General features: G+C 42.3%; 1 protein-coding gene across 2 annotated transcripts in view; it reads right to left on the bottom strand.

Annotated features, from left to right (window-relative positions):
- MARCHF1 (membrane associated ring-CH-type finger 1) overlaps positions 1–15,943 on the bottom strand; it is a 479,517-nt gene that overhangs the window by 38,356 nt on the left and 425,218 nt on the right. The window contains exons 7-8 of one of the 2 annotated variants that reach the window (XM_090036253.1): positions 15,666–15,745; positions 14,644–15,405 (exon numbers count right to left, since the gene is read on the bottom strand). In XM_090036253.1, coding sequence (XP_089892379.1) covers positions 14,644–15,405; positions 15,666–15,745 — 842 coding nt within the window. The remainder of the gene's footprint in view (positions 1–14,643; positions 15,406–15,665; positions 15,746–15,943) is intronic. The other variant, XM_090036254.1, reaches the window with a different exon arrangement.

The following is a 15,943-nucleotide window of genomic DNA, read 5'->3' as shown; positions in this document are numbered from 1 at the left end:
CTCAGTGGATGCTTCTACATGAGATGCCACATCGCCACAGTGAATAGCTACATCACCGTACCCCATTGCTATGGCAACATAGCATCACCAGGCATGCTTGTTGCTACTGCACAGTAGCTGCTAAAACTAGCCGTGCAGCGTTGCAGCTATACAGTAATGCTGGTTACCGAGCAGTCATTTAGTATTTGCTTAAGCTTGTAGATGTGTTCAGTAGCCCTAAAAACATTTTTATGTGATAGCTTTTCCATGGCCCTTGCCAAATGACTTGGTGATCTCAGTCAGTTTTGAGTAGACATTTGTCCACAATAAGAAAACCAATAATCAGAACTAATGGCTTACAAACAGATTGGGTGACAGTGTCTCCAGAAGGATGGAGGACTGTTCTGCAGGTGAACAGAAGACTTTGCTCTAAGGCTGTGCAATAAAAAGGAGGTTTAATTTTAAGAGATACTCACAGAAAAGCTAAATGGATATTTAAAATGGATGGCAAGCTGGAAAAAAAAAGCCATGTGCATTGCATTGAAACCCCAAATACATCAACCTCAAAACAGAGAAGTAGTAACCACAGCACTTATCCACGCTCTATCAGGCATGTGAAACTTAAAGCAAACAATTTGAATTTAGAAAAGGAACATTCTGTGACATGCGACAGAAGTTGCAGCACAGCCTAAACAACCCTAAGGAAAAACTCTTGAGCAAAATACACAAAGGTGGTCCCTGAGTTCCCAGAGGGAGCTGTCATGCAGTATACTTTTATCCTGAGGAAAGATAGGAAGGGGAGAGAGGCACCCTTCAGGACAAATGAGCACACAGTATGAATCACAAGAAGACCTAAAAAAAGTATGCAGTAACTGTCACTGTAACTACTGGCTGCAACACAGCATCCAGGAGGCCTGGTCTATAACCAGCAGAAAGGAAAATTGAAAGACAAACCAAATGCTCTATTGAACAAAGCCAACTACCTTCCCTGTCTTTTCACAGCATGGCCCAGAGTCATGAGAAAATGAGTCTACAATAACGGAAAAGCAGAACAGAGTCTCTCTTCCAGATATAAAACCAGAAATGAAAAAGCAGGTTTTGAAAAAGTGAACAATACATGGAACCGAGAGCTGCCTCCCCAGCTGGTTCAATGATCTATTAATGGGACCTATACTAAGCAGTTTTTTTTCTGTAAAAGAAAAAAAAATACACTCTTGCACATTTCATTAGTTCTTTGTATTCATTGAGGTAACTCCACATTCTGCAAAAAGTACCTGTGCACATTCTCACCTGGACTAGCTCAATCAGGCGGGATAAACTGATCTCAGCCCTTATATGGCTTCCTTTGTACAGACTTTTTTCTTGAAACTGTACCTTATGCAGGACCAAGACTTTAAAACACTGAATAAATAATTGTTTTGCTAAAACACACACATATTCCCAGTCTAGAACTTTATATAAAAAAGCAACTTCATTTTCTTTTTTAATTAAAGCCATTTCCCAAAGGAAAAATACAGGCTTTGTTCATTTTAATTCCAGCTACATATAATTTATTTTACAGACTTTAGCATTTAAACCATTTAGAAAATTGACAACTAAACTGGGTACCCCAGAGTCTTTTTCAACCATTTGCAGAATTGTTTTAAATTATTTTAAAAGGTAAAATATCAACCTACAACCCCACTGGGAGCTTCAAATAAGTGACATCGCCATTTTGAAAGAAATAAAAGTCTTCTTCAGTGGAAACACTATCTGAATTATAAATTAAATTGTGCTTTAGACAAACACAAGTCTTGGGTTTAAACTGTGGGTCTACAGGGGAAATGAAAGGCTCTGTGATATGCAGGTCACATTAGATGATATAATAACCCCTTCTGGCTCTAAACACAGTGAGATATGGGATAAAAGAGATGCATTCTAGTGGCAGAAAGTGTCCACAGCAAATGATTTTAGAAACAATTTTGTGTACCTTCTGCATACCTTTATATATTTTCAAATTTATTTACTCATGAGAACAGTTTAGAATGATGCAAAGCATATGGTTTGTCTTAAGCCACAGACTCAGACGTATTTAGCCACCTAACTGCCACTTAGACAGACAGATAGATGCCTCAGTGAAGGAAGTGTCCAATGGCTTAGCAGGGACTAGAACCAGTACCATACATATGTGTCTTAGCCCCTGGCTACAACTGTTAAGCAACCTGTATACTTCTCCCTGTCATGGGTGCCAGAAAGTTTATTCAATGAAAATTCAATTATGGGGTGTTGAAAATAAAATATATTGCATAATGTGAGCTGGAGTAGTGGCAACAGCCTATGTCGCTTCCATTTTAACCCTATGTTTTCAGGTATTTGTAACTGTCTGGAGTTTTCACTTAATGAGGCTGACATTTTGCAAACCTAGTTTCTGCCCAAGGGGGAGATAATATGACATAAAAGTCTAGGTAAAACTTGCTCAGCTACTTTTGAAAGGAGTTGAATGGTGTACGTACTAGCCTTCTACCACATTAAACCAGTGGTGCTCTATCTTTTTGCTCTGTGGGCTAGAAGGGCAGTGCCTGGTCCCTCCATGGGCCAGATCCAGCCAATGGGCCCAATCCAGTGTATGGAGTAGATGCAGTGGAGCCTGATCCAAATGTAAGGAGGAGGGCTGGAGAGCAGCTTGGCTTCAATCTGGCCATGTGGAGGGAGGCTGGGGGGCAATCTGGCCAGGGCCGAATTAATGCATAGGGAAACTCCTGTAGTTCTCCTGCTACATTCAAAGTAACAATTTTCTCCTCATTAGAGAGAACAGCAGTTATCCTAGCCAGTCCTTCAGTAATTAGCTTTATGCTTTAGGAGTTAGAATACAGATTGCTTTAATCATGCTGCACTATCCTGCACCAGCCCTTGCCTGATTCTTACAATGAACTGTACCATCCCCAAAAGCTGGGAGCTTCACCAGCTTTGCAGAAAGGCAGAAGGCCCTGTGGATTTACACCCTGTCTTGATACACAGCATTCTTCCCAGTGTAGACAAGTCATAAAAAAAGGGTTATATTAAGGCTCCAGAGGTAGAATTTTAATATAGAATTAAAGTACGTTTATCTTAAAAAACCCATACTAGCTTATTATAAATTACATTAATTAAAGACTTAACTCTTTCAAAAGGTGCAGCTATAAACTCTACATGTGAACTGGTATTAATAGACGTGAAATAATTGATGTTGTAAAATGAATTTGTACATGACTGAATTCCTGTATGTTAATTTCAATGTGTCAATCTGAAAAATAATAAATGAAGGTTTGTTAGAGGATATTGGGCTTCAGCATGTTCCTTTTCAGCACTCAGACCCAGATCCTTATAGTATTGTTTTAATTGGGCCAACTTCTGCTTTCATTTACATCTGTGCAATCCACAGGGCATTAATTAACAAAGCCTCTCTGAAGCTTTCAAAAACAGAAGAGAGAGGACAGCAATATGAGGTCCCTGCCAACCTTTCTGAGACCCTTTCTAGCCATACTTTTGTACAATACTCTGAACAGTTAGTAGCATGAGGTATATAAACCAGTCACGTTGCTCACAATGGGGACAGGCAAGACTTATGGAAAGTTGTATCCTTGGTGATCATGCTTCAAATGATACTCAATATAGGCATTTTACATTGTCATCATCCTGTAAGTGATACCTCCTCAGGTTGCCATGGTTTGATAGATTAATTGATAGATTAATTGATTGTCCTTAATGAGTTAGCCAGAAAGACTGATGATGACAGTGATATCATCATCTGATAATTCTGGGACACTGTGTTACAATTACACTGAATAAAGTAGAAGGGCCTTGTTACAATGCCAGATAAAGTAGCCAGTGGCACAACAAGCCGGGCAAACTGTGGGAAAGAAAGGCATGGGGAGGAGTCTTCCCAGTTCCTGGTGGCTGCTGCAGCTGCAGCGCAGTCCACTCCTGCTCTTGCTCTTAAAGCAGCTGTAGCAACGTGGTGTCCTTGCACTGGCTGCTGCTTCCAGAGCAACACTGTGGGGCCTTTCTTGCTACCCATGGTGCAGACTCTGTGGGTGTGGAAGGCAATTTTTGTGCCCCTCCTAAGTTGACACCCAGAGCTGGTCCTCCTCTGGATCACCCCTTGTTACACTACTGAGAGGAGCTTCTTACATTAACTCAGTCTTCCTCTCACTGGTCAGTCAACTTCCAGTTAGATCAGGTTGTGTTTGGGTTGTGCTCTAAGGCAGTCATTACAAATGGATGTTCTTGCTTCTCATGCAACGGTATCCTGAAGAAGAACATACACTGCCCACATTTGCAGGTGCTTGTTTATGGAAGAAGTAACCCAAACTTTTTATTTAAATATGTCCAATCTTTTCACAGCTGTCTTTCTAATTGGGAGTGGAAAGACCCTCTCTCTGTAAGTGCGCTTATTCTAGACAAGAAGATTTAATTTAGCCAAAGGCATACATATATATAGATATATAGAAGACTCACCTCTGCAGGCTCTACAAGCAAGATAGGCATTCTCCTGCCTAGATTTAGGCACCTGGGAAACTACAGAATTTGTGTGTGTGTGTGTGTGTGTGTGTGTGTGTGTGTAAGAGTGTAAGTGTCTTAATAGGCAAGCAGCATCATACAGCGTATGATGTCCCTGGCCTCAGGAGAATTGTCTTGGTACACGGATATCCCTTACCCAGTTGGATGCCAAACCCTCCACTACTGCTGGAGGCAGCATAGCCAGAACAGTTGGCATTGCTAGTTAAATTGTACCCAGTCAATCCTTGGCGGGGGTTTTGGACTCTTGTGACTATCCGAAACCAGTGGGACTTGGAACAGCTTTCTGCCCATGGATAACTGATCAACAGCAAAAAGAGTTAAATTTGCCAATAAACTGTTCTTTCTGGGTAGTTCATCCAGCAGTAAACTGCAGCATGCTGGGTTTCTCTGTCCTTCATTCCATACACTTGTCTTTGGCTTATGCACTCTCTTTCTCTGTCTGTTCCTGTTTTTTAACATAAAATGTTCTAAATGACAAATTGGTCTTCCTTTCCCTCTCAACACAGAGTGAATGAAGCCCATTAATTCTGCATACTGAATGTAATCAATTTGTATACCTCTTCCCTGTCATCCCTGCCCTTCCATTATACCAGGCAGGCGGCTGTCTTTATCTGACTTTAGGAAAAAAAAAACACATTTGGAAAATGTTGTACCACACTAGTATAATTTCATAATGGTTTTCATAAGCCTCTCTCTTGATTTCTTGAAACGTGATCAGCATAAAGAAGAGAACCGAAAGCGAACTGCACTAGAATATGCTAACTGAACCATTTATTTTGACTACAACACTTGTCCTATTCATTTTCTGTTATAACTGACAAATAGCATGTTTAACCATATAAAGAGTTATAACTAATTCCCATCTTACTGCATTGTCAGTGCCACTCAAGACTGGTGTTGTATATGAATTAACATACCAAGCTTAGCATTAAAGAAACCAAGGGAAAAATTAACAAAGGAACTTAGGTGTCATGTTGCCCTGTGGAATTCACAGCCTCAAGTTAGGTACTCAGGAGAATTAGGTGCCTAATAATGGGTTTAATCAAACTGACTACAGGGCATGTAAAATAGTCAGTGGGAAATACTGAGGATGATCTCAAGGTGCAGACAGAAGTGTCAATTTTCAGGCAATCTGGCCCTTGAAAGTGCTCTACAGCCATGACCAGACAGAAGTGCATCACTGCAGAGTGCTTTAAAAGGGACCGGTCCCATGAAACTCTGAACCCTTTTTGTCTGAGGGTTCAGATGAAGATGATCAAAACGAAGTTATCTTCAGTAACTTGTGTCTGTATACAGGGCTGGGCTGACTGCAGCTCAGCCCTGCTCTGGCACTGTCTTCAGAATGGAAGCAGGGAAGGGAGTGGAGGGAGTTCGGTCTGGGTTTTTTTAGTTGGTCCTGGACGGTGGAGCAGGTGGATTGAAGCTACCTTGAGGTGGGGATGGGGGGCCTCTAATCCTCCAGCCCACCTTACAGCACTGGCTGGGAAAGTGCTCTTCTACCTGCGCCTTCAGATCTACACCCTGCCTGATAATTACTCAACTAACTGCTTGAGATTTTGTGTGAAAAAAGAGGGAAATCCCACTCCTTATTACTGTCAATAGCCAAGTGGTTAGGGCACAAACCTTTCCAAATCCCCGCTCTACCTTATTTGGAGCAGGGTCTTGAATGTAGGTCTCTCATACCCCTTACTCTTAGGGTGTTTAGCATTCTGGTGTGAGACTTACACAATTTCTCCTATCTCCTGTGGACGACATTGAACGGTTGAATCGATAAATAAATATTCCTTGAAGCACAGCCTCCCTTTGTCTGAGATTTGCAACTTGTCCAATGCCTGGAACTGTCTTTCCTAGAGTGTGAGAAATATGACTCAAAGTCCCTCAAGCAAAGGAGTGAATTAAATAGCAGGCTATTAATGTCCTGCACAAATGGTCTAGTCACTGGGCTATTCCACAAGAGGGCACTGGCAATGACACTGCCTCCTATGTCTCTGCTTTGTTATCCAGTAGATATGCTCTGGGAAGATTCACCTGTGCAGGTTCTACAAGCAAGATGAGCATTTTCCTGCCTAGATTTAGACACCTGGGAAACTACATTCATGAAAATGTAAGTCCAAAGCAACTCTGGTATACCTAATTGCCACATTAGACACTTCAACACCAAATATAGATCCTCAAAACTCAGCTGCTGACAAATCTTGGAAGCACCTAAAACCCACAGGTGCCCAAAATACCCTAATCTCAATAGCACTTGTCTAAGCCTGACTGGGATTCACAAATGAGGCTTTCCCTCTATCTCACTGGGGTCTGTTGCTGCTTCAGTAGCTGGATCCCACACAAAATTGTGATGAGTGTCAAGAGCATCCTGATGCCCCCTTTTGACCTGTAGCACTGGAGCAGACTGTAGATTCTTGGACTTCTGTGTGGTTGAATGCTCTAACCAGTAGGCTTTTCCACCAAGTTGCTGTAGTGCAGCTACAACCCTCCAGCTGGGCCGAAAATGAAAATGACCATTGCTGTTCTGTTTCTTGTGGAACTCAAAGCTGCCAGTGCAGGTGAGTATGCTCAGACTTATAACACCTCATCCTCAGCTTTTCCTACTCACTTCTTTGGTAGCTCTTGTTAAGAGCTTAAGTGTTACATGCTGCAATGCTCAACACTGCAACAGCTATGTTCCCTTTGTGGAACTAGGCTTTAGGGGCTCCAGGTACCTCCAAGGTTAGGTAGAGGCTGAACAGGTTCTGAGGAACTTAGTTTTGGACTCTGCGGTAACAAGTACCAGCCCCAATAAACACAGCTGTGATCAGCCCTATGCTGCAGACCATGTACATGATCCCTGCAAGCTCCAGAAGAGAAAGGAAATATTTAGGGAGCAACAGAAATTTCTCTACAGTTAAGCTTTCCATTTTTAAACCCAATTTTCCTCTCCCTGCTCTCTGCCCTCTCGAAATCTTTACATTCCTTTGTTAGGGTCCAGCTAATGCACTGCTTTTCTGGTCTGCACTGCTTGTCTGGGAAATTTTAAGTGGTCTGGGAAAGAGATTTGCTACATCCTCAATCAGAGCTGTTTAATGTACTTTCAGAAGTCTATAGTTCTGCTATTTTTTAGTTAAGAAAATAATCTGAGGGTTGTCAGGCCAGAGACAACATGCACAAAATGAAGTACATTGCATAAACCTGAGCACTCAGCTGGGAAGTAGCACCCCCTGCTTCAACCACCACTATTTCTGTATTTTACATAAGCCAGTGTTGCATAAAATGCACAAGTAGTCCTGGAAGTCGAGGCCAGAACAAACATGATTCATCCTTCCAGCTGAATAGACTAACCACTGAGCTTGAGAGTCATGCTCCCTCTTTCCGGTGCAATGAATCTGGAATACTTTTCTGCACAATGTCACAGCTTCACCAGAGCTGTTAAATGGGAATAGGGTACTTCCACCCTTACCCCCCAGAACAGCCTATAGCCTAGTGGTTACATCTCCAGAAGTCAGGAGATGTAGATTTGCAGCTCCTTAGGCAGAGGATACAGGCATACCTCCTAGTATCTAGGCAAATGCCTTAACTACAATGCTAATAAAGAGGAAGGGGAATGAGCATCTTCACTACCTGTTTTGGCCTTGTTGTTAATAATACAACCTCTGTTTCAACTCCAGGGATGTGATTCCCATGCTCGTTTTAAACCAGGTATGGGGATCTAATACCGTGTATCCCCAGAGAACTCCTTTAGGAAGACATTGGTAAGGGTGCTCTCCAAGCATTTTGCAAATGGCAAGCACTGACATAAAGAGCAGGTCAGGGAGGCTCCAGGCAGTTCTCTGCCCTACAAGGCATCAGAGGAAGATCCAGATCTCCCTAAATTATGCCAGGCAGTTGTCTACAGCCTCCTGGAGCAGCCCAGGAGGGAGGGTTATACTTTAAAATATGCAGTGAAGGCATGTATGCCTCCTCTCTTTTAGAAATATAATAAAGTCCACAGGATGAAATGGGGTTTAGCTTTACCTGGCAAGACTTAGGCCCTGCAATGTGGTGTCTCTGTGGACAATAAGCTAGTGTGTTTGGCAATTAACTAAAAGGCTGGGGGTTTGCGCCCACCCAGAGGTGCTGGCCACAATGCCCAACTGACAGGTAAGAAGAAGCTTCTTTACTCAGGGATTGGGCTTGAGGTCCGTCTGCTTAATATCATAATTCAATATTCACCTGCTGAGAGAGAATGTCAGAAGTTAAGGCACTCCCCTGGGAGTGGGGAAGCTGGCTTCCAGTCCTTGCTCCAATGAACATTTATTTATTCTATTCAAAGTGAAATAGTTCCATCCAAAAGAGTGCCCTCACCCCAACCCTGCTTTTAGATTGGTGTGTAAGGTACTCTTATGAGAGGTGAAGTACATGGATTCAAATACCCATCTAGGTGCCTAAATTCCTCTTGCAAAGATGGCTTCAAAGTTTTTTCTGTTCACTTCAATGGGCTTTATGTAAAGTTCACAGTAAGGATGAATGAAGCAAGAGACCACAAATCAGCAACAAAACCAGTATAGGCAACTGCCGCTTAGCACTCTTAATTGGTTCCCAAAAAAATGAGCGTTAAGCGAAATAGCATTAAGTGAAACAAAAAGTTTCTGATGAACCAAGATGGCGTTGCATGATGCCTATGAGCATTATAACAAAATTCGCTGAGTGCTAAGTGGAATTGAGTATCAATGTAAAGCGAGCGTTATAGCGAAATAGCGCTAAGTGAAACAGCGTTAAGCAGGGGTTGTATTTATGGATCAGTAGCATACAGAAATATATTTCTTTTGTAGACTTGATTGCGGTCTGTATGCCAGCAAAAATCTGAAAGCTTCTGGGTAGGCATATGTCACTTTGTTGATCCCAATCTAGAAATCCAATGCATTCAAAGAAAATAATTGTGTGTACTAAACAGGCAGTTAGCTATTGACAGGATTTCAGAAACACTTCATCCTAACTTCACTTCCAATGCTAAAAGAAGAGTCAGACAAATGCTGCGTCTGAAAATCCCTCATAACTATTCAAATAAGTTGTTAAAGGTGCTGTTTACCCAATCTGTGCATACCTTCATTCAGAACTTACATTCTGAACATTGGTGACCTTTGGGGACGTTGTGGGAACTTCCAAGCACCTGCTTTTTCAACAGTTATGGATTTCACTGAGCAGTGTCTCAGTTTTCATGTCATCTTGAATCAAACTGTTAGATGGGCTGGAAAAAGCAGCTGGGTCCAGTTTTGCTTCAAGATACAGAACATATAAAGAACACTTCCCCTCACCCCCCACCACCCTCAACTGCTCCTATATCTATCTACTTTTCCACCAATAAAAACATATACCTGCTCTCCAAATCCCCATGTTTACTATGCACATTGTGTCAAGAGCCTGGTGGACAGGAATCAGTTACACTGTGTTGAAGGAAGGGGAAAGTAAGATGTTGTTTTGAAAGGCCCATTCCAAAATACTAAGGCTGGTGTTGCTTTTGAAAAAAAAGTAGTAATCTTAGAGGCTAGGAATTAACAATGCCCTCAGCTCAGCTGCCCACTGTGCCACAAGTACCATTCCCTGCCAAGCCTTTTCATAAAACAATACCTAGTTTTCATACAGAACTTATCATCAGTACATCTCAAAGCACTTTGCAAAGGAAGTCAGCACAGGGCAAAGGAGACACTGGGCAGCAGAATCAAGAATAGCGTCCAGATCTTCAGTCACAGTACAGTGCACTGTTCTCTAGACCACACACAGGACCTTTTATGTCACTACATATACATCTGAGAGCATTCACAGACTTCCATATATCCTGGCTCCAACACTGACTAAGATGCAGAATGAGCAAACCCTGCAGTCTGCGCTCCTCCTTGCCAAGATCTGTCTATCCAAGCTGATTTGCAGTTCAGAGTTAAAACAGGAGGTAGGATGTAGATTGGTTCCTCTTCTATCCCACCTCACTCCATCCTTTAGGAAAAAGTTATTTTCTCTCCCAACTTATCAGATCAGTGAAAGGAGACCATCATGTAGGAGGGTCCCCTAATGCAGGGCTGTCTAATTTCAGAGTGGCTGGGGGTCACATGCTGCCAAGTTCATGGGTCCCAGGTCACACACTGCACAGGCTGCATGTTACAAGGGCAGCATGGGCTCCCTGCCCCCTACACCACCACATGAGGTCCCCTGTTGCTACACCACGTTTGTGATCACCCCAGCATTTCTGTCACGTGTGCCTTCCCCACCCAACCCCCTTCAAACCAATACATAGACAAGCCCCTTCCTCTCCACCCACCACTTCTGTGTGAGCCTCACTGTTGCCACTACTGTGCAGGCAATCCTCCTCCATCACTGCCACATGAGCCCCCTCCTTCCTCTGCCTTTCCCCCCTGCTGTGCGAGCCCACCTGCTGACATCACTATGCAGGCAATTACCCCCGCTGCTGCTGCAATGCAGGTAGTATGAGCAACCTCTGCTCTTCTCTTCCAGGGACCACTGCCACAGCCAGAGCAATGGGAGCAGCAGAGGCCAGACAGAAGTCTGGGGCCATACTTTAATCCCTTGCAGGCTAGATGCAGTACAAGGACCACTAGCTAGACATCCCTACACTAATAAAATACCTCAAGTAGCCTGGGTGTTCTTACCATAAACACATAACCAGCTGCTTATTGGGGCACATGTATATCATAGGCTTATGGTGAAAATCATTAAAATATATAAAATATTAATATATTATTAATATTTTGTAGCATTCTGTTGGTCCTGAAATACTCAACTCGGATGTATGTGTGGAAGATGTTGTACAGCATGACCTGCTGAAGAGAATAAGTTTGTACTATTTGGGCACAAACCCAGAAAGTGAGCATTTTGTTCCAATATTTTTCCAGTCTTTTTCCCCCAACATGTTGACTCTACAGAAAGAAGCCACACGTCATCTGTCAATGAATGTGCAGACACAGTTTGAACCAAAAATCTGGTAAGACTCTTTTAGCTAAATTGGGATAATCAGACCCAATAAATAATATAAGATAATAAGGAAGATAATAAATCTCTTTCTTTTTGTTTAGCTGCCCTCAAATTTAACAAGTAGGGTAACTTACAAGCCATGAAAAATTATCATGCTTTCAAATTTGCAGCATCCTTCCTAGATGCATAATCTTCCTGAGGTGATATATTTAGGAATGACAGCAAGAAATACAGCATTATGCCTGCGAGTGAGCAAAGGGTGAATTTATGGCTGTTAACGTGGCAGCATTTAAAGAAAGCAGGCCAGATTCTTAGCTGAAAATCTCCATGCAGCTGAGCAGATCTTGGGGCTAAGGGCTCATTTAAGCTATGCTGATTGAATCAGTTGCACAGGGCTGCAGAGTGTAGCAAGTGATACTCTGCCTCACCCCTTCCACATTTCTTCCAGCTCTCAGGCCAAAGTTGGCCAAAGTTGGCCTGAGAGAGTCAAAGCAGCCCTACCCATCTTCAAGTCAAGTCAGTCCTGAGGCTGCTGCAGCCACTGGGGCACCTCAGAGTTTAGTTGAGTTGCTTTGCATCATTGGTGATGCTTCAGGCAGAGTGACCTGATGGTGCTCATCTTCTCTCCAGGTATGGATGGTTGTTGGCTCACAATGTGTTCATCCACCCTTTCACAGGTCTTGTTTTTAATCCTGTTGGGTGTCCACATATCCTCCTCACCCAGGCTAGTCCAGGTGAGGGCACCAGTTTAGTCACCGACAACTCAACCATAGAGCAGGCTGTACTGGTTTACCTGGTACCAGATAGCAGACCAAGAGAAGCTGGCCTGACAAGCACCTACCCACCTTACTCATCTAATATTAGCACAGCTGCAATACTGTGAAAGTGAACTCAGTGAAAAAAGGCAGAGTCTGACAGAGAAAACTTGTCACTCCCTTATCAGGGTGCCAAATCCTCTACATCCCCACACATTCTAGATTAGTGATTCTCAACCAGGGTTTTGGGGGCTCCTGGAGTACTGCCAGATGCTTTGTAGGGTTCCACGAGGTGTAAAGTGTACAGAGATAAGTATGTAAGCTAAGTAGATAAATGCAGGCTCAGGCTCGTCCTTGCCTGAATAACCTCTCGCCCTCACTGCCAGCCCCTCTGCAAGGGGGTAAGCAGAGTAGTATATGAATTTGTTTTTGAAATTGAGTGTCACTCAATTCACAAATGTTATGGAGGGGTGCCTCAAGTCTAGTGAGGGGTGCCTTGAGTCCCACAAAGTTGAAAACTACTGTTCTATATGTTGATGTTCACTCTAAGAAGAACAAGGGAAACATCCCTAAGTTGTCTGATACTTGAAAATATAGTTTCAGATAAGTGGTCAGGCAGCTCTTATCTACAGGAGAAAGTTGCAAGGGTTACTTTCAGCTGAACTAGTGCAAGCCCTGTATGAACATAACTATAAGTACTTCTGAAACTGAAATAAGTAAGTGGAAATGATTGAACTTCCTAGCCAGATATTTCTACAGGATTTATCACAATGGTACCATAATACATATTGGGATCTCTTAAAGTGATTATTATTGTTTTGAATTTCAATAGCACCTAAGGGCCAAAACCATGAATTAAGACCATACTGTGCTAGGCCTAGTACAAACAAAGAATTAAAATGCAGTCCTGCCCTAAGGAGCTCACCATGTCAATATAATAAAGAGAAAACTGGTGACTGCAAAAAAAATCAGTAATGGAACAGGGCTCTATGTTGTGGCCTGGCCAACCCAGTATACAGCACGTGATCTGCTAGTAGTACCTGATCTGCTCATACTTTCTGCTATGATAGAGGACACTGTCTATTACAGCCTGATAATTGTCTTAATCAGAATATTTACAGTTTACTGGAAAGTCATAATACCCTGGATTACATCATACAGTTTCACAGCATGCACATTTCCTCATTCTGGTTCTGTTTAGGCCTTCATGACAGGTTTTTTTTCCCCAGCAAAGCAGAGAAAGAAGCTTTCAGCTACTGTACTAAGATATTATGACTGAATTTCATTAACACTAAGCTCCCTGGCAGTGCAAAAGGGTTGCAGCATAAAGGAGAATCAAGACCAACATGGTTTTTAAAAAAGAAATATTAATTTCGATGCCTGATTTAGCTTTTGAACCTCCAGACAGCTACATTTTCAAAAGACATACTCAAGTTCACCTCAGTTTTCTACCTCAGATTCCTGCACTGGTTCAGAAGCTGCACATTGCCCTTCCTCATAGCAGAATCCTAAGTGTGTCAGCCTTCAAATCCGCTGACATGCCACATACTGGGTTTAATGCCATGACGTTAGTTGGAAATCCTTTCCTTTGATAATTCCCTCAGGGCCACTTCTCTGCTTAACTGAATTAGGGAAACTTGTTGATGTTACTTTATCCTATGCTAATTCTTTTTAATATTTTAATCCTTCAAATATTGAATTTATTACTTGATGTATTTACGAGAGGTCCATAACATTGAATTGTGTCAGAATGACAGTGTGGGGCACCAAAGATCTTTCTTCATGCGTATAATACAGCGCAGCAGCAGCAGTATGAACAGTTGCACACTGTGAGGCCATATCCTCAATCCTGACCTAGAACTTAATTCTGTCTTTGTGCTGATACAATCTTTAATATCCTGGTAATTACTGTGACTACCCATCAGATTGCAATATTAATGTCTACTCTAGTAGGCCACAGATTCACTCTATGGAGGTCAATGAACAGAGCTATATTTCAGTCTCTACTGACCAAGACTGGATTTGAACTAGTCACCCAAGAACGAACAGCTCCATATCTCATTAGCATGGATTTGTGTGTCCTTTGCTTTTCCTCTCTGTTGCTAATCAGAAATTCAAAATACAGCAGCGTTCTGCTAGAGTGCACAGTGTCTCAAACTATATAGACAAGCCACTATTTCTAGGGGAGAAACCCCCCCCCCACATATTTCAGTTCAGCTACTTTTGTTTTTAAGGTGCCATATTTTTAGAAATCTCTTTGTCAAGCATGTGTGTAATGTATCATAGTCCCTAGAAGTTAATTACTAAGAAGTAGGTACACAAGAGATGCCAGTGGTAGCAAGAATCAGGTGAAAGGCACATCTATAATTCATAGCAATAAGAAATTCCTTTTGGTAACGTTGAATCTTTCTTATTAGAGACTAACCTGCATGATTCTACATCATCAGACCAGTCATCACATGAAACAGGAGGTTTCTGAACAGCATCAGTCACACTGGGCCCTGGCACAACAGGTACTTCATTATCGGGAACTCCGAGAGCATGATTGCCAGAGCCTCCCTCTGTAAAGCCTTCCTTGAGATCTTTGTTTGGTCTAAGATAAGATGAAGTCTGCAGATCTGTATGGCAGCTTTTCCCTTTGTTTTTTCCATATTTTCTTGAGGAACTCCTTGCCTCCTGACAGGACACTGAAGACTGCAAAAAGCAAGATTCTTTACATCTTGACAACTTTCTTCTCCGGTGATTTAAAGTCTGGCTATCAGAATCAGACACCTCCTGTTTCTTTTTCCCCGTTGTCCCAAGAGTGACAAGTCCAATGGCTTTACTGTTTGGGGACCCATCCTGGTTACTGCAAGATCTACTGCTCCATCTCTCTCTCTTGGGCATTTTGACCTTCTCTCTGGATCTCCTTTTAGCCTGTGCCCACTGACTATCATCTGAAGATGATGAATCAGATGTCTCCTTGTGAAGTGCATTCCACCTGGAGTTTGTAACCTCACTGTGCAATTTACAGTCTTTGCCCTTTCCTTGCTTTTCTGCATGCTCACCAGTGTCACCAGTCTCTTTTCTCCGCCTAAACCTTCGTTTCACTTGTTTCTTACCAGACTCCCTACTAGAAGGGGTCAGCACCATGACAGAGGCTGCATGTTCAAACTTATCTTCTGATGCATCATGCAAGGTGGCAGATCTGGACAAAAGCAGTAGGCACAGAAGAGGGATGGAAAATGTCAAAGAGAAAGAGAGAAAGCAAAAAAAGAAATGAGACATGAAAATGGAAACATAGATTTTGATTTAAAAAGGAAAAACAAAAAGAATATGACATCAAAAGAAAATCAAGACTGTGTAATGCATGAAGTATGTTAGGCAGAAGCAAAAGCTACACATTATTAGATAAAGACAATGAACAGTGAATGACCAGCAGATCAGAATGATTTGTTCAGCACTTACCGACAGATGTCCTGCGTGGAAGGACAGACAGACAGCCGTGACTGGCTCCTGGGAGCTGTTCCTGTTGTGGGACTGCTTGCCTGTTGAAAAAAGTTTGATAATTTGGAATCTTTGTCCATGAAATACATTGCAGATATTTTATTGTTTTGCCACATGATTATAAAGTTTAAGCAATGGTTGCTGCTGCTCATGGTGACCTTATGCACATATGCAAGTTTAAAAAAATACAGGAAGCCTGAACAAAAGCAAAACTTATTTGAGGAACTAAATGAGAGCGA

This window comes from Crocodylus siamensis, chromosome 2 (genome assembly GCF_052110815.1).
Source record: "Crocodylus siamensis isolate JL-2025a chromosome 2, ASM5211081v1, whole genome shotgun sequence".
NCBI lineage: Eukaryota > Metazoa > Chordata > Crocodylia > Crocodylidae > Crocodylus > Crocodylus siamensis.
The sequence above is the reverse complement of the archived record's forward strand: the minus strand, read 5'-3'. Positions and strand labels throughout refer to the sequence as shown.